We start from the raw sequence: 23,002 nt of genomic DNA, 5'->3' as shown, positions 1-23,002 counted from the left end.
GTGGAGGTGGGTGAGGAGGGAGGGAGAGAATCTGGAACTCAATGTTTTAAAAACAGATGTTAAAAATTGTTTTTACATACAACTGGGAAATAAGATATACAGGCAATTGGGGTATAGAAATCCATCCTGTCCTACAAGAAAGTAAGGGGAGATGGAAGTGGATATAAGGGTAGATTGGGTGAAGGAGTATTCAGTATGCTTGCCATCTTGCAGGGGAGAGATGGGTAGAAAATTTGTAACTCAAAATCTTGTGGAAATGAATGTTGAAAACTGAAAAACTAAATAAATTAATTGCTAAAAAATACTTTGCGAGAAATTTTAAAAATGGTTAGAGTAGAATTTATTATGATACAGCTGATGTAAAAAAAGCAGGGGTAGCAATCATAATCTCAAACACAGTTAAAGCTAAAATAGATTTAATTAAAATACATAAGGAAAACTACATTATATTAAAAGGTACCATAAATAATGAAGTAATATCAACACTAAGCATGTATGTACCAAATGCTATAGCATCCAAATTTATAAAAGAAAAGGTAAATGAAATACAGGTGGAAACAGATAGAAAAATTATAATAGTGGGAGACTTCCAACTTTCTCCTCTCAGAACTATATAAATCTAACCAAAAAATAAATAAGTAAATGAGATAGGGGTGGCTAGGTGGTGCAGTGAATAGAATGCTGGCCCTGGAATTAGGAGCACTTCAGTTCAAAATCCGGCCTAAGACACGCAACACAAAAACTAGCCGTGCGACCTTGGGCAAGTCACTTATCCCCAATTGCCCTCCAAAAAAAAAGCAAAAAAAAAAAGGTAAAGGAGAGGAATAGAATCTTCAATAAGCTAGATATGATAGATATTAGGAGAGAACTAATTGGAAATAGAAAGGAATATACCATTTTCTCAGTGGTACATAGCAGTTTTACAAAAACTGATCATATATCTGGGCATAAAAATTTTGTAGTCAAATTCAGAAAAGCAGAAATATTAAGTCCATCATTGTCAAAACATAATGCAATAAAATTATATTTAATAAAGTATCATGGAAACAGATTAAAAATTAATTGGAGACTAAATAACCTAATCTTAAAGAATGAGTGGGCCAAAGAACAAATCATAGAAACAATAGATTATTATTATTTATTTTTTTGCTTTTTGGAGGGCAATTGGGGTTAAGTAACTTGGCCAAGGTTACACGGCTAGTTTTTTTTTTTTTTTGGTGTGTGTGGGTGTTAAGTGTCCGAGGCCGGAACCTAACTCGGGTCCTCCTGACTCCGGGGCCGGCGCTTTACTCACTGCACCACCTAGCCACCCCTAATAAATAATTTTATTAAAAAATGATAATAACGAGACAACAAACCAAAACTTATGGGATGCAGCAAAAGCAATAATCAGAGAAAATTTTGTATCTTTAAATGCTTACATCAATAAAAATATGAAATTTAAAAAACTAAAAAAAAGAACACATTAAAAATTCCTAAATAAATACCAAAATGGAAATCCTGAAAATTAAAGAAGAGATTAATAAATTGAATGTAAGAAAACCATTGAGCAAAAAATAAAAGTAGAAGCTGGTTTTATGAAAAAAAAAATACACAAATCTTTGGTTAATGATTTTTAAAAAGACAGAAGAAAACCAAATCACTAGTATCAAAAATACAAAGGGTATTTTATACAGCTAATAAAGATGAAATTAAAACAATAAATTGAATAGGCCAAAAATGAGCTTCCTAAGAAAAAAGCATCAGAACCAGATGGATTTACATGTGAATTCTACTGAACATTTTTTTTTTATCAAATGCTTTATTAACTTCTAGTTTACATCATTAATTTTTGCAAGATTTTGAGTTACAAATTTTCTCCCCGTTTTTCCCTCTACCCACCACCCCAAAATATCGATCTCACAGGATATTCCTTCCTCCAATTTGTTCTCTCCCATATCTTCTCCCATACCCCCTCCAACTTTCCAGTAGGGCATGGTGGATCTCTATGCCCCAGTGCCTGTATATCTTATTTCCCAGTTACAGGCAAAATAATATTAATAATAGTATATATATATATATATATATATATATATATATTTAAACATTTGATTTTAAAGCTTTGAATTCCAGATTCATTCCCTTCCTCCCTTGTCATCCACCCTTACTGGGAAGATAAGCAATTCAATATAGGTTGTACATGCGTAGCTATGCAAAACATTTCCATAGTGGATATATTGTAAAAGACTGACTATATTTTCCTCTCTCCTATCCCACCTCCTGTTCTATTCTCTACTTTGATCCTGTCCCTTTTCAAAAGTGGGTGCTTCCAACTTCCCTCCCCCCCCCAGCCTACCCTCCCCTTCCATTATCCCCTCTCATCCCCTTCCCCCCTACTCTCCTGTAGGGTGAGATACCCTATTTATTATATATGTCATTCCCTCCCTAAGCTAAATTCAATGAGAATAAGGTTGACTTTTACCTTCCTGCTCTTCCCCTCCATTGTGACCATTTTCCTTTGGCTCTTCTATATGAGATAGTTTAACGCATTCTGTCTCTCCCCATCTCCTCTCATTATATTCCTCTCTCACCTCTTAATTTTAAGTATCATCCCTTCCTATTAAATTGGTCCTGTGCCCTCTATCTATGTATACCTGTACACAAATATACACACATTTCACATATGTATTCAAACGCCCATATATCCTCCTATATAGACATATATATATATATATATATATATATATATATATATATATATATACATATATATACATACACACATTTCTATTCCCTTCAACTATTCTCATACTGAGAAAAGTTTCATAAGCTACAATTATTGTTTTTTCATATAGGGATGTAAATAGTTCAACTTTGATAACTTCCTTATGATTTCTTCTCCCTGTTTACTTTCTCATGCTTCATGTATCTGAATGTCAAATATTCTATTCAACTCTGGTTTTTTCATCAAGAATGCTTCAAAGAGGGGTGGCCAGGTAGCACAGCAAGTAAGAGCACTGGCTCCAGTGTTGAGAAGACCTGGAGATCGAATCCCGGGCTCAGACACTTAGCACCCACCCAGAAACACCTGGCCGTGTAACCTTGAGCAAGTTACTTAACCCCAATTGCTTAGGGGCGGCCAGGTGGCTCAGCGAGTAAGAGTACCGGCTCCAGTGTTGGGACGACCTGGAGATCGAATCCCGGGCTCAGATATTCAGCACCAAACCCAGAAATAACTGGCCGTGTAACCTTGAGCAAGTTACTTAACCCCGATTGCTTAAAAAAAAAAAAAAAGAATGCTTGAAAGAGTGGTGGCTAGGTGGCACAGTGAATAGAGAACTGGCCCTGGAGTCAGGAGGACCTGAGTTCAAATCCAGCCTCAGACACTTAACACACACACACACACAAACTAGCTGTGTGACCTTGGGCAAGTCACTTCACCCCCACTGCCCTCCAATAACCAAAAAAATAAAAAAAATAAGAATGCTTGAAAGTCCTCTATTCCACTGAATGACCATATTTTCCCCTGAAACATTATACTCATTTTTTCTGGATAGGTGATTCTTGGTTTTAATTCCAGCTCCTTTGACCTCCAGAATATCATATTCCAAGCCCTTCAATCCCTCAGTGTAGAAGCTGCCAGATCCTGTGTTATCTTGATTGTGTTTCTACCATATTCAAATTGTTTCTTCCTGGCTGCTTGTAATATTTTCTCCTTGATCTGGAAACTCTGGAACCTGGCTATAATATTCCTAGGAGTTTTCTTTTTGGGATCTTTTTCCCTGGAGAATTTCTTGAAGAATGATTTCTAGGTTCTTTTTTTGATCATGGCTTTCAGGTAGTCCAATAATTTTTGAATTATCTCTCCTGGATCTATTTTCCAGGTCAGTGGTTTTTCCCATGAGATATTTCACACTGCCTTCTATTTTTTCATTTGTTTGAATCTGTTTAACAGCATCTTGATTTTTCCTAAAGTCGTTAGCTTCCATTTGCTCTGATCTAATTCTGAAGGAATTATTCTCTTCAGTGAGCTTTTGAGATTCTTTTTCCATCTGGAAAATTTGGCTTTTTAAGGCATTTTTCTCCTCATTGCCTTTTTGAGCCTCTTTTGCCATTTGAGTTAGTCTATTTTTTAAGGTGTTATTTTCTTCAGTCAGGTTGTTGACTCTCATTTCATAATTCTCTTGCATTGTTCTCATTTCTCTTCCCAATTTTTCCTCCACTACTCTTATTTGGTTATCAAAATCCTTTTTAAGGTCTTCTATGATCTGTAACCAGCTCATATTTTTCTTGGAAGCTTTTAGTGCAGGAGTTTTGACTTCATTGTCTTCCTCCTGTTCCATGCTTTGATCCTTTTTGTCCCCAAAATAGGAGTCTAATGTTGAATTCCTCTGTTTGCTTTGCCTCTCTCGTTTACTCATGTTATCACTCAATTACTTGACTTTCGGGCTTTTTGCCACAATAGGACTCTGCTACCAGATAGGGGAGGTTTGTCCTAAACTCTGGGGTTTTCTCAGCTGCCAGAGGTATTAGTTGGGTGCCCTCTCTGAAGCCTCCACATGCTCTGGCAAGTGGTAGCACATCCCAGGACCTCCACCCTAGACTGCAATCCAGATCCAAGCAGGTTAAAGCAAGAGCAATTACCCCTCAGATTGGTCGCTTGGTCTGTAGGCCAGGAGCTGAAGCTGCCACATGGCGGTGGCTGCACTGCTGCCTTCACCTCAGCCACTTCTCACCTGGGGGACAAAGGCTGACCACATTCCCAAACTATCGGATCCCAAAGTCCACACTGCACTGACCTCTCACTTTGTCCTTAGCATCTATGGGTTGATAATTCTGGAAACTGCCACAGCTTCTGGTGATCTGAAGTCCCTCTGACTGGCGGCTGGTCAGGCCCGCCTTGAGGCTAAAACCTTGGGCTCGAGCTGTGCTAGGCTCTTCTCCAAAACACTGTGGTGGCCACTTCCTGCTGGCCTGCCAGGATGTCCTCGGTAGGAGATTAGCTCCTCTGTGTCATTTTGTGAGTTCTGTAGCTCCAAAGTTTGTTCAGAGTCACCTTTTACATGAATTAGAGGAGGTGGGAGCCGGAGCCCCATAGAAGTCCTATTTCTACTCTGCCATCTTGACTCCTTTACTGAACATTTAAAGTTCAACTAAGAGCAATACTAAATAAATTATTTGGAATGTCAGAGAAGGGGTCCTATCACACTTATTTTATGAAACAAATACAGTGCTGATACCTAAACCAGGAAGTATAAAATGAGAGCAAGAAAATTGTAGACCAATTTCACCAATGAATAGTGATGCAAATATCCTAGACTACAACAATATATCACAAAAATTATACATTATTATCAAGTGGGATTTATAGCAGGAATGCAAGGATGGGTCTAACATAAGGAAAACTATTAACATAACTGATTATATCAAAAACAAAAGTTTTTTTTAAAAAAGCATGATTATAGCAATAGATGCAGAAAATACAACACTCATTCCTATTAAAAACACTTGAAAGCATTGATATAAATGAATTTTTTCTGAAAATGATAAGAAGCATCTACCTAAAATCATCAGCAAGCATTATTTGTAATGGGGATGAGCTAGAATTGCCTTCCCAGCAAGATCAGGAGTAAAACAATGACACCTAGTATCACCAGTATTATTCAATATTGTATTAGAAATTCTAGCTATAGCAATTAGAGAAGAAAAAGAAATTCTGAAACAATTGATAATTTTAATAAAGTAGCAGATATAAAATAAATCCACATAAATCATCAGCATTTCTATGTATCACCAACAAAACCCTGCAAGAAGAGATGGTAAGAGATAACTTCATTTAAAATAACCCTGGACAATATAAAATACTGGGAGTACACCTGCCAAGACAAACCCAGGAATTATATGAACATAAATATAAAATATTTTTATACAAATAACGTCATATTTAAATAACTGGAGAAATAATGATTGACCCAGAAAATATAATAGAAATGACAATTTACCTAAACTTATCTATTTATTTAGTGCCATCCCAATTAAACTACCAAAAATTTATTTTATTGAACTAGGAAAAAAAACAAATTCATTTGGAAGAACAAAAGGCCAAGGATATCAAAGGAATTAATTTTTAAAAACATAAAGGAAAAGGAGGGTTAGCAGTACCAGATTTTACATTGTAGTATGAGGCAGTAATTATCAAAACTATGTGGTACTAGTTAAGAAAGAATGGTGGGTCAGTAGAATAAAGTAGGTACACAATACATTGCAGTAAATGATTATAGTAACCTAGTATTTGATAAACACAAGGATCTAAGCTTTGGGAATAAGAACTCACTATTTGGCAAAAATTTCTGGGAAAACTGGAAAGCAGTCTGCCAGAAGACTAAAGGTAAATACCAATATCTTATACTGTTTACACCAAGATAAGGTCAAAGTGGTTATGTGTCCTAGACATAATGGGAGACATAAGTAAGTTAGAAGAGCATAGAATATATTACCTATCAGATTTATGGGTAAGAGAAGAATTTATGAATAAATGAGAGCAAGCATTGTGCTATATAAAATGGCTGCTTTTGATTACATTAAATTGAAAATAAAACCAATGTAGCCAAGATTGGGAGGAAAGCAGAAAATGGGGGGTGGGGAATTTTATAGACAGTTTCTCAGATAAAGATATTTCATTATATTTGAATCAATTTTTTTGAGTTAATTGAATTATTTGAATTAATATTTCAAATATACAGAGAACTGAGCCAATTTTATAAGACTATGAGTCATTCCTCAATTGATAAATAATCAAAGGATATGAAGAGGGAGTTTTGGGATGAAGAAATCAAAGCTAAAGGTAATCATATGAAAGAATGCTCTAAATAATAACTGATTAGAGAAATTAAAATTAAAGCCACTCTGAAGTACCATCTCACACCTATCATATTGGCTAAAATGATAGAAGGGGAAAATGACAAATGTTGGAAGAGATGTAGGATAACTGGGACACTAATACACAGCTGGAATTGTGAACTGATCCAACCATTTTGGAGAGCCATTTTAAATTATGCCTAAAGAGCTGTAAAACTGCATATTCTTTGACCCAACAATATCACTACCGTGTTTCCCCGATAATAAGACCTATCCCGAAAATAAGCCCTCCCCTTACTGTGTAAGATTCCTCTAAAATAAGACCTCCCCTGAAAATAAGCCCTATTGAGATTGCCACTGTAGTGAAGGTGATCCCCTGCGCTACACGCTACATTACGGTACCCTCTGTATGCACTGTCCCCCCCCTGTGAAACACACGCCGCGCTCTGAGCTGCATCCAATCAGAGCTGCAGCAGTGAGCACATCATCCTGTTCTTTATTGAATTCATTATTGAATAAAGGTACATTTTTTTGTTCACATTTACCTGTTTATTAAAATTGCTGTCAATGTTCATTAAAATAAGCCCTCCCCTGAAAATAAGCCCTCTGGTGTTTTTCTATCCAAAAAAATAATAACACAGTGTCTTATTATCGAGGAAACACGGTGTTAGGTCTGTTTCCCAAGGCGATCAGGGAAAAAGGAAAAGAACATATATGTCCTAAAATATTTATAGCAATTCTCTTTGTAGTGTCAAAGAACTAGAAAGTGAGGGGATGGTCATCAATTGGGAAAATACTGAATATGTTGTGGTATATGTGATATGTGATTGTGATGAAATGCTATTGTGTTGTAAGAAATGATGAACAGGTTGGTTTTTGAAAAACATGGAACGACTTGAATTAAAATAATGAAGTCAAACAAGAAGAACCAAAAGAACATTGTACACAATAACAGCAATATTGTTCTAAGAGTAACTGAATGTTTAAGCTTTTCTGAGTAATATAATCATGCAAATAAACTGTGAAAAACTTTTCCACATGTATATTGATGTCAAATGTTGGCCTTCTCTAATGTGGGGTTGGGAGGGATGGAGGGAGAAAACTTGGAACTCAAAACGTAACAAGAAATAAATGTAAGAAATAAAATCAATTTTAAAAAAGAAAAAAAAAGACAATTCCATCTAAAGATGGACAACTTGTAGTCTTTAATAGATGCCTCAGAACACTTAAAGGTTAGGTGACTTGCCTATAGCTACAAAGCTAGTATATTTTAGAAATGGGACTTAAATCAAGGTCTTCCTGAATCCAAGCCTGATCATTTCTCCACTATACCCCTCCTCTCTTACTACTGGTAAATTAGATGGGCTCAACAGTCATGGGAGAAAGAAAGGTAAAATTAGAGCTGCCATATTTTGTTCATATTACCTCAGATAGTAATACAATGAGAGCTTTAAAATGGGGCTCTGGTAATATTCTCTCAGTAGTAACTGCCAGAGAGCCACTGGTGATTCAAGGCAGTACTTTTAAGAGAAAAGAGCTTTTTGAGAGATAGAAAACCCTTTGATTTTCTATTGGTCCAACCCAAAAAAACTGGTAGTTTTTTATAATCTCTAACAGAATAAGAGAAAATTTATAGTTGAACTTTATACAACTGTGGGAGAAAGCACGAAAAATGTTTTGTTCATTCATGCATTTCATCATATCTTGTCAAATGCTAAGGATTTTATGCATTATTACCCCTGTATTTCACATATTAGTCAGTCAACAAGCATTTACTAAGCACCTACTAAGTGCCAGGCACTATTCTAAGGACTAGAGATACAAAGGAAGGCAGACATAGGCTCTGTCCTCAGTGAGCTCAGATTCTAAGGGATGAGATGGCACGTAAATCACTGTGTGCATACAAGACATCCATGTTTATATAGAATGACAGAGAGATAGCCATATCTGTCTATCTGTCTTATCTATCATGGACTGAAGGTAACCTTCAGAAGGAAGAACTGGGGAGTGTGAATGGGAAAGGCCTCCTGCAGAAGGCAAGATCTGAGCTAAGTCTTGAAGGAAGAGAGTGAAGCTTAGAAGGGGAAGTGAGGTGATTATTCATGTTCTGGTTAATAAGTTTATAATAAAAAGCATTAAAAAAAAGAAAACCCTGGTATAACGTAAAAAAAGGTTGCTTGTAATAGAAAGTAATTGAGAAGTGAGTGTCAGCTAATCTTGTAAAGAGAAGGGCTAAAATACTTGTCTCCTTCTTTAAGTCAGCAATATTCTTGTGCTAAGAAGCCATGAGACCTTCCAGACTTGGTAGAAAAAACTCCTAAATGATAACCTATAGGAGATTCATATTAAGGGAAATAGTTCTCGGGGCAGCCAGGTAGCACAAGTGAGTAAGAGCACCAGCCCCAGAGTCAGGATGACCTGGGATCGAATCTGGGCTCAGACACTTAGCACCCATCCAGAAACACCTGGCCGTGTAACCTTGAGCAAGTTACTTAACCCCAATTGCTTAGGGGTGGCCAGGTGGCGCAGTGAGTAAGAGCACTGGCCCTAGAGTTGGGATGATCTGGGATCAAATCTGGGCTCAGATACTTAGTACCATACCCAGAAATAACTGGCCATGTAATCTTGAGCAAGTTACTTAACCCCAATTGCTTTAAAAAAAAAAAAAAGGAGAATTAGTTCTTTTATAACTTTAGAATGTTAGAGTAACTAAACATTTATCTCACTTACAATTAAATTATTTTAAGTCATTTTTACCTAATTTGAGAAACAACTCGGAGCTGGTCACGTTGCATCTCTTCAGATTTTGGTTTTTGCAATAAATACTTCAATTCTTTTTGCAGACGATCTGAGAGTATTCCAGATGTTGCATAATCCATTATGTCATACATTATCATTGTCTTTGGAAAGTTTTCCAGGCTCAGCCTTCTCCAGCAGTTACTTTTGCCACCAAGATATGCTGGGGTTTCATCCAGAAAACTGGTAAACTATAGAACAAAAAACCAAGACTAATTACCTGATGGAGTTACTCAATATTTTCACTGGAAGTTTCTTAACATTTTCTGCTCTGTATAAAACTGATACACTGAGATCAGTAAGCTTCTTGTGCAAAAATTCTGTTTTCCTTTAAATTTCCCCTAGCACTAACATAGTGCCTTACACATATTTGGTGTTCATACTGAACAATTCACAAATGAATTGTGCTCAGGGTAACTAGCAGTGCTATTTCCTGACATATTGGAAGTTCAGAAAGATACCCAAATAAGTCATTTGGAGAATAGGGCATTCTTAGAGGATGAGTACTCAGTTCATTACTTTCATCTGAAATATTTCAGTTACTCCAATTTTCATTTTGTTTCTACATTAAATGAGCAAAATGTAAAGTTTGTTTTACAAAAATTAATCTGAGAACATTGCACACTCTATGGCTGGTTTATAAAGCACCTCTTTTTAACAGTAAGGTAGGCAGTGAATTTTTGTCCCCATTTTGCCTATGAAGTAACTGAGGTTCAGAAAAAAATGACTTGCTTATATTCACAGAGCTAGTAAGTGTTAGAAACAGATTTCGAACCTATGCCCTAACTCCAAGAGTCTCGAACCTCTTTCCACTATACCCCTACTTGAGAGGAAGGGGCAGGAACCAGGCAGTAGAAGGTACAGTTTTGCATTCTACAGGAAAGAGGGAGGGCATATTCTATAGAGCAACTTGAAACTGTGTAAGGGCTATAAGACCAAGCATACCCTTTGACATAGCAATATCACTACTAGGTCTGTATCCCAAGAGATAAAAAGCAAAAAGGAAAAGGACCTATATATACAAAAATATTTATAGCAGCTCTTTTCGGGGAGTAAACAATTAGAATTTGAGGGGATGCCCATCAATTGGGGAATGGCTGAACAAGTTGTGGAATGTGATATGATGGAATACTATTGTACTATAAGAAATGATGAGCAGGATGCTCTCAGAAAAACCTGGAAAGGCTTGCATGGGCTGATGCAAAGTGAAATTAAAGTAACAGTTACAAAGTAACAGTTTCAAAGTAACAGGATTATTTTAAGATGATCAACCATGAATGACTTAGTTATTCTCAGCAATACAACAATCCAAGACAATTCTGAAGCATACCTTTTTTTACTTTATTTTTCTTGAGGGTTTTTTCTTGTTTTTCTCTTCCAACAACATGACTATTATGAATATGTTTTGTATGACTACACATGTATAACCTATATTGAACTCCTTGCCTTCTCAAGGGAGGTAGGGAGGGAGGGAGAGAATATGGAACTCAAAATAATAAAAGTTTAAATAAGAGGTAGGGCATGTGACTTGCTGGGGCTCCATGTTCCTCTTCAAGTCTATATTCTTTGTGTTTCCTTGTGCTAATTCCTCATATGCACATTCTCAACAATGACACAAAACAAAATCAGAGATTCTCAGAATTGGAAAAAATCTAGTGGCCAGTTAATGGAGCTCTTATCTGAACAGAAATTCTTTCTACAACATAAACAAGTGGTTATGGTCATCCAGCCTTTTTTTGAAGTTCACCAGGTAGGGCAGATACCCTACCTAAAGAGGCAAGTCATTCTTTGAGATGGATAATTAATTATTAGAAAGTTCTTTACATTAAGCCTAGATTTGCTTATCTGCCACTTCTATCTACTGTTATTAATCCTATCCCTGGGACCCAGAAGAATATCTTATCTACCCCATTATACACGAAATTTCTCCAAATACATTGAGATCACTATCCTGACTCATTCACAGGACCACCAAGCTTCCTATCTCTAAGCTAAATAATGTCTAGTTTCTTCAGCTGATCCTCCTATGATATGGCTGTGGGAGCCTTTCACCAATCCTGGTCACACTTCTCTGGACATTTTCCAGCTTATCAATATATTTCTTAAATGTGATACCCTAAACTAAATACAATATTACAGATGTAATCTAAATAGGAAAAAGTATAGTGGAACAATTGCTCCCTAGTCCTGGCTATCATGTCCACTTTAATTCAGTCCAAGATCATGTTAGCTATTCTGGATGTCATAAAACACTGTTAACTCATATTGAGTTTTTAATCCACTAAAACTCCCATATCTTTTTCTTATCATTTACTAGCTATTCATGCCTTCCACTATCTTCTTTACATGAAGGGATTTTTTTCTGAATGCTAGTATACAATTTTACATTTATGCTGATTATACTTTATTATATTTGACCCAAAAATTTAGTCTGAGATCTTTTTAGATTCTGAATGTCATTGCACCCCCTTAGAAACACATTCTGTTGATAGCAACCACATTTTCTATAAAATTATGTCTAACAGAAAGCTCGCTGTCTTTCCCTCTGAGAGGCAGTCACCAGCTGGTTAATAAACACTCCTAAATTATAATTGGCTTTGCTGTCCTGTTATTTCTCAGATGTCCACTACAAGTCTATATTATCTTGTTCACAAGAACAATCTGAGATACTTTATCAAATGCTTTGTTAAAATTTAGTAAACTATTATCAACAGCAATATACTGATTTATAAGTCTAATAATGTCCCTTTATTATTATTAGACTTATACTGTTAGCAGAATATTTTCCTAGGAATCATTCATTATTAACTGCCCACCAGGGACATATTTGCTTTGAGCTGGATAACATTCACTGGGGATAAGTTCTTTCATTTAAGAAACTTATGTTCTATTGGAGGACAACATGTAAACAGATAAGTAAATTAAAGAAAATTTAAGGAAAAGAGAGTACTAAGAATTAGGTATTCAGAGAGGTGGTAGTGAGATTAGGGTGCATTCCAGGACTGGAGGGTAGTCTGTGCAAAGGAACAACAATGAGAAATGGAATGTCAAGGTGGGGAAATAGAAAATAAACCCATCTGGCTGGAACAGAGTGCATGATGGGAAATGATGTGCGATAAATCTAAAAAGGTAAACTAGAGTCAGATGACAAAGGTCCTGAACTGTGAATGTTTGTAGTTAGTAAGTTGTTCTTGAGGTAACAGAGGCTCACTAAAGTTTCTTGAGTGAAGAAGTGATGCTGATGTACCTATTTTTTAGGAATGCTCATTTGGCAGCTGTGTGGAGGATGGACTGGCAAGGCCTGACACTGGAATTGCAGAGTCCAGTCATGATACTATTGCAATAGTCTAGATGATAGATAATGATGGTATGAGGTAGGAAAGTGGTCATGTGAATGTAAAGAATGGGATATTTACTGGAAATATTGTGGTAGGAGAACAAATAGGACTTGGCAATGGATTAGACTCGGTGCAGGGTGAAGGAGGATAACTCTTAGGCTGATAACCCCAACAACTAGAAGGATGTCAGTCTTTTGAAGGAATAGAGTTGTTTGCTGGATTTAGGGAAGAAATGTCTTGGATGTTGAATTTGGGACGCCTATGGCACATCTCATTGGAAAAGTCTAATGCAAATCTAGAAATGTAAAACTAGAGCTAAGGAGAGAAATTAGGATTTGATATAGAGTTTTGAGAATCATCTTCACAGAGATGATCATTGAACCCAGGAGAGATGATGAGATCATCAAAAGAGTAAAGATGGCCCAGGATAAAGCTTTGAGGGATGGTTCAATAATTCTTTAGTACATAAATTAATGGTGGCAACTACTGGTCTTATCAGTAATATAAATTATACAGAACTCTTAATCGTCAATAAGATTTTGATAATTATGTGTTCATAGCATCTTGTCTGAAATAAAGGCAATAAAGAGAAAACAAAAATTCAGTGAATGCAAAGGAATTACACATAGTACATAACTTCTCTGGCTTTCCCTTTACTCTTCTAAAGGAGCAAACAAACAAACAAAGGAGTTTGACTAGAAGAGATTACACTCTAGCTAAATTTTTTGATGACTCTTAAGTTATGATTCTTCATGAACTTTCCTGTTTATTCTGATTTAGTTTTCACATTACTGATAAAAGCAGTCTGAAATTTTGTCTTCTATTTCTTCAGTTCTGTAAATCAAGATTGTATATATAATTCTGTATCTCATAAATTCCATATTCATATATTCATGTAATTCAAGTTATCTGCATGAGATAGAAGACAAAATTTCAAACTTTTATCAGTAATGTGAAAACTTAATCAGAATAAACGTAAAAATTAGTTACGTTTCTTTCTTTTAAAGTCTTATCACTTTACACAAAATTAATATGAATTATTCCAATAGTATATGATTTTTTTTCTCAGAGACAGGATGAAGGGAAGCCTTTCTCATTAATATTTAAAATACTGAAAATAATCCTTACGTGCATATAATCCTTCATGGTAACAACATCGACTTCATCAGAAACTTTATACTTTTGGAATTGAAGTTGGTCTTGTATTATTTGGTCATAATATTTCCGATTTCCCATTAGTTTGCAAGCATCAACCACTGCCTGTGAAAAGAAACAGTGAATAAAAAATTCACAAATAGCAGCAACAATTTTTGTTATTATGATGTGTCCATATGCCTTAGGGAGTTTATGTCACAGTACAATCCATCCTTTTCTTCCAGAAGCTGGTTATTCAAAAGGAAAACATTTTGCAATTTTAACATGGAAAAATAATATCTTTGAAACAGTTTATAAAAGCATTTTTCTACTGCCACTCCAACACAGAATTGAGCTAGGACAACTTAAAACTTCTAGAGTTCTTGGAGAACCACATATAAAAGACATTTGCTCTGAAGCATCACATTTAAAAATCAAACTGAAAAAAAAAGTTAAACTGAAAAGGGATTCAGCTATCATCTAATCTGCTCTCTTTGCTTTACAAACAAAGAGAACTGAGGTCTAGAGAGAAGTGATTTGGTTAAGGTCACAAAGCAGAGCAGTAAAGATCTGAGACCAAAGTCTCTGGTCTCCCAGTTTGATGTTCTTTTCACTATCACAAAGGACAGAAGTTAGAATCAGAATTTATATGTGTATCTGTGTATATGTATACATATGCATAGGTACATATATACACGGATACAAAGACAGATACATACATATATGTATACATACATATATACTGTTTCCATAAAGATATTCCAAGATCTTCTTAGACATTTTTGTTTAGACAAGTAATTTCAATTTCACAAAACTAGTTGATGTAGAAAATGTTTTCTCAATTATTTACCAACTGAATTAAGACTCTTGAATCTAATAAGCTGAAACATGATGTTCAAGTGTAATCATTAATTGTGAAGAAACTTAGATAATACATTACAATTTATTGAATGATCTCTAAAACTAAGTGTGGTAGGAACAATATTTGCCATATAGACTAGTCTAGGGCAGCTAGGTGGTGCAATGGATAGAATGTCAGATATGGAATCAGAAGACTTACCTTTCTGAGTTCAAATCTGGCCTTGGACACTTACTAGCTGTGTGATGCTGAGCAAGTCACTTAACCCTGTTCGCCTCAGTTTCTTCATCCGTAAAATAGGCTGGAAAAGGAAATGGCAAAACACTCCAGTGTCTTTGCCAAGAAAACCTCAAAAGGGGTCATGAAGAGTTGGACATGACTAAAAAGACTAGTCTGTGGTTTTTGTTCTTAAAGAAAGAGATGCTGTCCTGAGACTTGAATGGTTAAAGGGGACTAAGGCTTGGGCAACATATGTTGAGAGGTTTCCTGGTTGCCTAGGACATAAAAGACCAGCCCAGGAAGGGCTGTTCAGATTTCGTGGCAGCCCAAAGTCATGCAAGACATTATAGCTAATACACTCTATTGAAGCACATTTATATAAGGAGATAAGGGAGAATACATCTACATAAAATTGTGCTATATCTTGCTGAGTTTCCTTACAATGCTATCATAAATTATTTACTTATTGTTAGATGGCCTACATATCTAACAATTTCATTTTGTTTTTCATTTTGTTTCAATTCTACAAACTACTGTCAAATTTTATAAGCTGGGCTTGATTTTTCAGATTCAGGACTGAAATGAAATGGGAAATTTGTCAGCCACCTAAAATTCCACAAAGGGAGTTTTCCTTAGCCATAGCATTCAAAGAATGCTCAACAAGGATGCAGATAGTCAAATCAGTCAGTCAGCAAACATTTATTAAGCACCTTCCATGGGCAAGGCACTATGCTAAGCACTGGGGATCCACAAAGAGGCAAAAATCATTCCCTGTCCTCAAGGAGCTTACAATTGAATGGCAGAGACAAGAAGCAAATATGTACAAACAAGGTACATGAAGAATAAATAGGAAAAAATTAAAAGATTGAAGGCACTAGAATGATGAGGGATCGGGAAAGTCTTCCTCTAGAAAGTAGGATTTAAATTGGGACTTGAAGCTACATAAGGATCAAGAAGGAAGTCTGGGAAGCCAGGGGAGGGAAACGAGGAGGGAGAACATTTTAGGCATAGGAGACAGTCAGTGAAAATGCCCAAGGAAGAGAGATGGAGTCTTTATTCAAGGAGCAGTAAGGATTCCAGTGTCACTGGAGGGTATATAAAGTGGAAGAAGACTGGAAAGACAAAGAGTAGGTTATTTATTTTTGGGGGAGGGGGGTGTATGTGTGAGGCAATCAGGGTTAAGTGACTTGCCCAGGGTCACACAGCTAGTAAGTGTCAAGTGTCTGAGGCTGGATTTGAACTCAGGTCCTCCTGACTCCAGGATCGGTGCTCTATTCATTACACCACCTAGCTGCCCCTAGAGAATAGGTTACAAAAGGCTTAGAATGCCAAACGAAGGATATTGTATATTTGATCCTCGAGGTGATTAGGGAAGGGGGAAAATGAGGGTAGAGTATAAAATATAAGAAGATTAGAAAAGTAGGGGAAAGAGGTCAGGTTATGAAGGGCTCTGAATGTTAAATAATTTAATTGGGTAAGGGAGGAAGTCTGGTCATCAGGTTGTGTTGGCTGTGGAGATTTACACAATAGTGAGACAACCACTAAGTCTGAAGAGCCTTATGTACAAAACAAAGTTTTCAATAGCTTGATCTTCATCTGCCTAGTCTTTAGGACGATTTCCCTATCTTCTGGGGAAAAAAATCTGCCTAGCCTACAAAGAAGATATTGTTCCTACCACTTTGAAGTTGTGATCACATTTAAGTCACTTAATTACTCTGGTTCTCAATTTACTTACTGGCAAAATGAGGGGCCTTGATGACCTCTAAGTACGCTTCCAACACTAATGACGTATCAATTTTATGATTCTAAGAAGCTATGATGGATTAACAAAAAAGGATATCTTGGTAAGTCACCTCACTTGATGGCCTCAATGTATTTTTTCCACTGAAATACTTGTTTCCATGGCCTCCAGTGTGAAGAAAAATTTTAAACACAATAAAAGGTGGAAAGTTCTTACCACCAAATCTGAAAAAAGACTAAAAGTTAGTCATTTAGCATCAGATTATCTGTAATTTTTATTCAATCTTGAAGTAAATGAACACATGAACATTACCTGAATCTAACTTTACATTGCACACTAGGATCTCTTACAAGAGCAGCCTCTATGGGACATACTTTCTTCAGTATTTCATGTGTTACACAATTTTCCTGAAACAGATACTAGTGTGATTAATAAGATCCATGCATCCTATATGTAATTTATTAAATCACTAAATCACTCTGATTGGCTTAGAGTGAATGCAAATAGCAATTATTTCTATTTTGGTCAAAAACCCTGAGTGAGGATCAGTCTTCCCCTTCCCAGTGATTTTTTTTTTTTTTGACTAGGTAAATAGGCCATTCTCTGCCTCATTTCTTACCTAGTCTTAATCACCAAATGGGCAATGCCTTAGTCAAACTAAGACCTGGGAAAGGCCTTAGCTTAAAAAAGCCAAGGCCTCCCAATATATCCAGGGCCATCTCCAGTCATCCTAATCTGTATCTTGCCGCTGGACCCAGATGTCTCTGGAGGAGAAAGTGAGGCTGGTGACTTTGCACAGCCCTCCCTCACTTAAATCCAATTCACTTGCATGTCATGGCATCACCTCCCTGATGTCATGATCGTCTTCTAGAACAAAGGACAAGCAACCACAACAACAATAACAATTTACTAAGTACCAGTACTTTAAAGGTTCTTGGTTTTATTGGGGTGGGTATTCCCTCCACTGACATACATTGCAACCCATCTAAATGCTTGTCTTCAGGACTTACTGGAATGAAAAATCCATCACTATAAGGCCTTCTGATGATGAGCCTTTTAACAAAGGCTATGTATATATATATATATATATATATATATATATATATATATATATATATATATATACATATGCATGTATGTATAACTTCTGGTCTTTATTTCAAATTTCAGATACGATATAGTACTAAAGTACTATAATAGATTATGTACTGATATACTAACTCAGATATAAATATATCTCTAACCAGATATAACTAGATCCATATAAAAATTCAAAATAAAATTAAAAAATTCATTCTAGGACCATATTGTATTCTAAGCCTTCCCTGCTTGATTAGTACTTTCTAATGCTTGGTCTTCACTGGCATAGTCTTTGAAAAGCCAAGATCACCTCTCTACTTTGATGAGGCATCTGATCTCTTCAATGGAGGAGAATCTTAAATAACACTCCAGGAATCCATCAACATGGCACTTCAACCATGTGGAAGCATCAACACCAACTGCAACCTGTTAATCCTTTTCTATTCTATGTGATTCTTCTTCATTTTTCTTTCACAGATCTTTCACTGAGGATTTAAACCAGGATCTATATCATGGATCCCACTGCAACATTCAAATTGCCTACCTGTTAACTTTTCCACTGACCACATCTTTTTACAATCATATATTTCCTGATAATATAATTTATGTCACTTCTTGTGTGCTGATTAAGTAGGTTACAGCTTACTTATACCCACCACGTATCTGTATCTCCACTGACTTTTGGGTCACCTCTTTTTTTAGAGATCATGCTGTTTCAAAACCTGTAATTTTCATAGCATCACTGGGAGAAAACTGGGGTTAAAGAGAGAGGTTTTGGTGACAAGGAGCAGTTTTGTTCTGCTGAGCTGACTTTTCTGGGTTACCTGATAGATAAGTGAACTGATGTACTAACTCAACACATTGATAACCCAACTACATGGCATAGTCTCTAAACAAAACTGGCAATTATCATCTATTTGATATTTCCTTTATGGGTTGTTAAGCTGATTGTTCTCCTCATTTATCTATAGGTAATTCTATTTCTCTTTGGACAATAAGAAGTCACTATGCAAAAATCTTGGGCCAGCATATATTTCTTTACTTTATGCTTTAGGTATGATAATACCTGACAAAGAGAATTCATTCTACTACTTTTAAAAGATTTTATAAACACTTTTCTTCAGTATTTCAGGTATTATATAATTTTCCTGAATTTGTTAATAATATTTACATAACCTAAATTATGATTTAATGATAATTAAAGACCTATATGTTAAGATAACAGACCCAATGTATTGGGGATTTATTTGATAAAAGCTTTGTTTAGCAGATTAGATTGTAAAGAAATCTGCTTTAATCAATGCCAAGTCTTTAGTATTTCTTGGACCTGCTTCCTCTAATGTAATATTAATAACAAATTTCTGGACCTATGGGCTATTTAAACAGTGTGTATTTCATACTTCAACACCATCTTCTGAAGCTATTGGTATTTTTTATTAGTTATGTTGTAGCTGTTTCACATTTCCTTTGGAATGGGGTTTAGAAACAAATATGGTTCTAATTTATTAAAAATTCAGTATTCTTTTAGGAACAAATAGCAACCACAAATGTTAAGCAATCAATATACATATACATTCATATCAGAAGTCCCTAAGAAGACAAACTCAAAATTCTATGCTTTTAGATCATATTGGTGGAAAGTAGGATGAATATCCTCAACAATTACATCTTTGAGGTGTAATCGTTAGCAAGTCTAACAGTGAGGGGGAAGAACTTATACATACCGCTGCACAAATTGTGTGTTTTAAGAGCTGAAACATCATTTTATCCATGTGAGAAAACCAAGCTCTCTGGATGACTTGAGCAGCCTGGGTTTTTTCAATTCTAAAGGAAAAAAATAAACAAAGAAATTTAAATCTTTATATTATTCTTTCCTAAATATTCAGGAAACTTGGAATTTGAATTCCTACTAATTTTCCTCTCAGAATACAGTGCTGTGGAGTAGCTTTGGGGGCTTTGGAATTTTCAGAACTGAGCAGAGAAAAGAGATAGAATAATGGAGCCTGGCATTAACTTTTCCCTTATTATCCTTCCTAAGTCCCCAAAATACACTGTTCAGAACTATTATAAATATACATTATCAATAAATCAGAATAACTGGATGACCTTTTCCATAAAATGTTTTCTAAGCCTCCAAAGATTCCTAAAATGATGTAGGTAAATTATTAAGCCAACACTATTGTCCAATTAGTACAAGTGCTTTGAAGATTAAAAGTACAGTAATTCTAAATTTTCCATTTTTTTGGCCAGACCTGTGATTTTACTGGTGTATAAGACCACTCAGTGTGGAACTTCTACCAAGCAGATCAGAACCTCCTCTGCAACTAATGCTCAGAGAGCTCCCTGGGTCAGAGAGGTTAAGTAATCTGACCAGGGACATACAGACAATGTATGTCAGCAGCATTACTTGAACCAGACCTTCCTGACACCAATGCCAGCTCTCTATCCAGGTGCCAGGCTAAATAAGAGAGGTATCAAACACACAGAGCTCCTCTGGAGGGCAACCAAACCAGATGAAAACATTATTAAGAAATGTTTAACAAAATACATAAAAATACAATAAAATAGTGATAATGTTAATATGTGGCTATCAAAGCCAATATGCCTACAACAGGGGTCCTTACATATGACTTAATGATCTCATTTCTATTTGAGTTTGACTCCACTGCTATATGACATAATTATAAGCTGCAGATGTCAAATTCTTCACTTAAAAGCTTTACAAAGAATTACAACACACTGAGGAAAGAAGAATCTAGCCTCCCACCCTATCCCCAATTCCCAAATTTTCCCTCCTCAACTATGTTTATGCCTGATGAAAGCAGAAAACTGAACTTGAGTGCTAATCATTGGTCTCTGAAGTAGTCGATGCGGTTCCTAAGTAGGGAAGTACAAACAATAGCAAATCTGTCCCCTCCTTTAGTCTTTTACCCAACTATGACTCCAGATAAAGGGATGTGTTAAAGGCTGTGTTTCTGTACCCTTCCTTCCACCAGAGGCCCCACAGCAACCACCACTGAAGCAAAAGAACACCCAAATAGAGGGTACCTTTCAATGAACTCTAGAGGCCCTTCCTGCCCAACCTGAAGCTCAACAGATGCCATCAGTCAAATCCAAAGAATGCCATAAGGGGTTTGTGAGGTCACACCCTCAAACACCAGTGTTCCATGTTATGATTAGAACCTGGAGGGCCAGGTGGTTCTTGACACTTCTCTATTCTCTAGTATCTACCCAGTGAGGGAGGCTTCACTCTCTTACTAACAACATGATACTCCAGTCTACCTCCCAACTTACTGATTCTCACATCCCTCTCATCCTATTTAACCACCTTTTCCCCCTTTATAACTACTCTCTGGCACCCTCATCACTATTCAGCTCAACCTTACTTCTTCCTTAGACGCATTCTACTGTACTTTTTTTTTCCCTTACAGCAAGGCAATTGAGGTTAAGTGACTTGCTCAGGGTCACACAGCAAGTGTCTGAGACAGGATTTGAACTCAGGTCCTCCTGACTCCAGGGCCAGTGCTCTAACCACTGTTCAACCTAGCTGCCCCTCTCCTGTACTCTTAAAGAACAAATGTTCTTTTCTAGAAAAATTACTCTATATCTTGGTTTTTCAGTGGGCATTCTTCTTCACTCCTAGATTTAACTGAAACTTGGCATTTCTTCTAGTATTGCCATATCCCCTTTAACCTTCTCTAATGGAAGCCATTCTTTCCCATAAATTTAGGGCAAGCTGAAATCCTAGAAAGGGTTGCCAGCCTACCTCACCACACTCCTCCCCGAACCCCCTAACACACACAGACACACAAAAATAAGGAAAGAAAGTAGGCAAGGGGAAAAAATGACTTCAATCCCTAGGATAAGTTTTGCTCCTGTGCCTTATCCTACTACCTCCAATCATGTCTAGGAAAACAAAGGCATCAAAAGTCAAGAAACTATGGAGCTTCAAACCCTGAGACACCTTGCTAGTTTGGTGGAAGAAGAGACTCTAAATGGATGTTGATTAGGTAAAAATTTAGCCACCACAAATTAAATGGGAGGGAGGTCACAAGGAATTTTTAAGTCTAAGCCAAAGTAAAGCCTCTGAGAGAGATCTTGTCTTTGGTGACTACGAAATACAGGGGAAAGGACAGATGTAAACTGGATGGCTCTCATTCTATAGCTTGTGTTCCAAAGAGTTTGGCCTCTGATACTGATATTGCACATAGGGCCTATAGAAAAGAGAGGTTTCCTTATGGGAGAAAAGCTGAAAAGGTTTCCCTTAGTCTGATAACTGGGTATGTTAGGGGTTATGGCCCTTTTTGTTAAAGTGATTTGCAGAAAATTCTCTGGGATGTAAGTGAAGCTATGTGAACAACTGTAGAGCCCACTTCCTTCTACCACTGACAATTTTAGGTTTGGCCAGATGGAAGCAAAAACTGGCTCCCCAGCCACAGGCCCTGGGGAGACTTGCTTGACATGACATCAGTGGCCACGGACTACTGGGGCAGTGTCAAGAAGAAGCAGCCACGTGAGACCAGCAGAGGTAATGCCCGGCAGAGACTGTGCCCCACGAGCCCCCTGAGGAGCTGTGCAATGAAGTCATCAGAAGACATCGCCAGTTCTGTGGTGGAGCAATAAGCAGTCCATCCAGGTATGTGTCTTAGACACAAATGTTCCCTATCTGTATGATGTGGCCTCATGTGTTTCCTAGGTATTTGCCCTTCCATGCACATGCTCTCTACATGTGTGTACACACGTACCTACATATAGCCATTCTTCCCACCAAGGCTGTAAAAAGATGTTTGAGGTCATGGAGAAATTCTTTATTGCTATTTTTCTTACTATGCGAATTTCCATTAAATTTCTTTGTGTTGAATTGTGATTCACAACTCAAATCCATCTTTCACTCAACTGCCAAAGTGATTTTCCTGATATAATTTTAACAATGTCACCGAACCCCACCCCAACACACACACACACACACACACACACACACACACACACACACACACA

The 23,002-nt window shown here is 36.6% G+C and overlaps 1 protein-coding gene across 1 annotated transcript in view; it reads right to left on the bottom strand.

Moving 5' to 3' along the window:
• The window catches only part of CUNHXorf58 (chromosome unknown CXorf58 homolog), a 70,701-nt gene that overhangs the window by 27,154 nt on the left and 20,545 nt on the right, over window positions 1–23,002 (bottom strand). Inside the window, exons 3-7 of the mRNA XM_069065639.1 lie at window positions 19,729–19,828; window positions 17,237–17,331; window positions 17,037–17,148; window positions 14,100–14,231; window positions 9,595–9,824 (exon numbers count right to left, since the gene is read on the bottom strand). Of these exons, the coding sequence (XP_068921740.1) occupies window positions 9,595–9,824; window positions 14,100–14,231; window positions 17,037–17,148; window positions 17,237–17,331; window positions 19,729–19,828 (669 nt within the window). The remainder of the gene's footprint in view (window positions 1–9,594; window positions 9,825–14,099; window positions 14,232–17,036; window positions 17,149–17,236; window positions 17,332–19,728; window positions 19,829–23,002) is intronic.

The sequence above is a fragment of the Petaurus breviceps genome, unplaced genomic scaffold (assembly GCF_028583685.1).
Source record: "Petaurus breviceps papuanus isolate PSGF00001 unplaced genomic scaffold, PetGlider_PUasm1.0 90696, whole genome shotgun sequence".
NCBI lineage: Eukaryota > Metazoa > Chordata > Mammalia > Diprotodontia > Petauridae > Petaurus > Petaurus breviceps.
The sequence above is the reverse complement of the archived record's forward strand: the minus strand, read 5'-3'. Positions and strand labels throughout refer to the sequence as shown.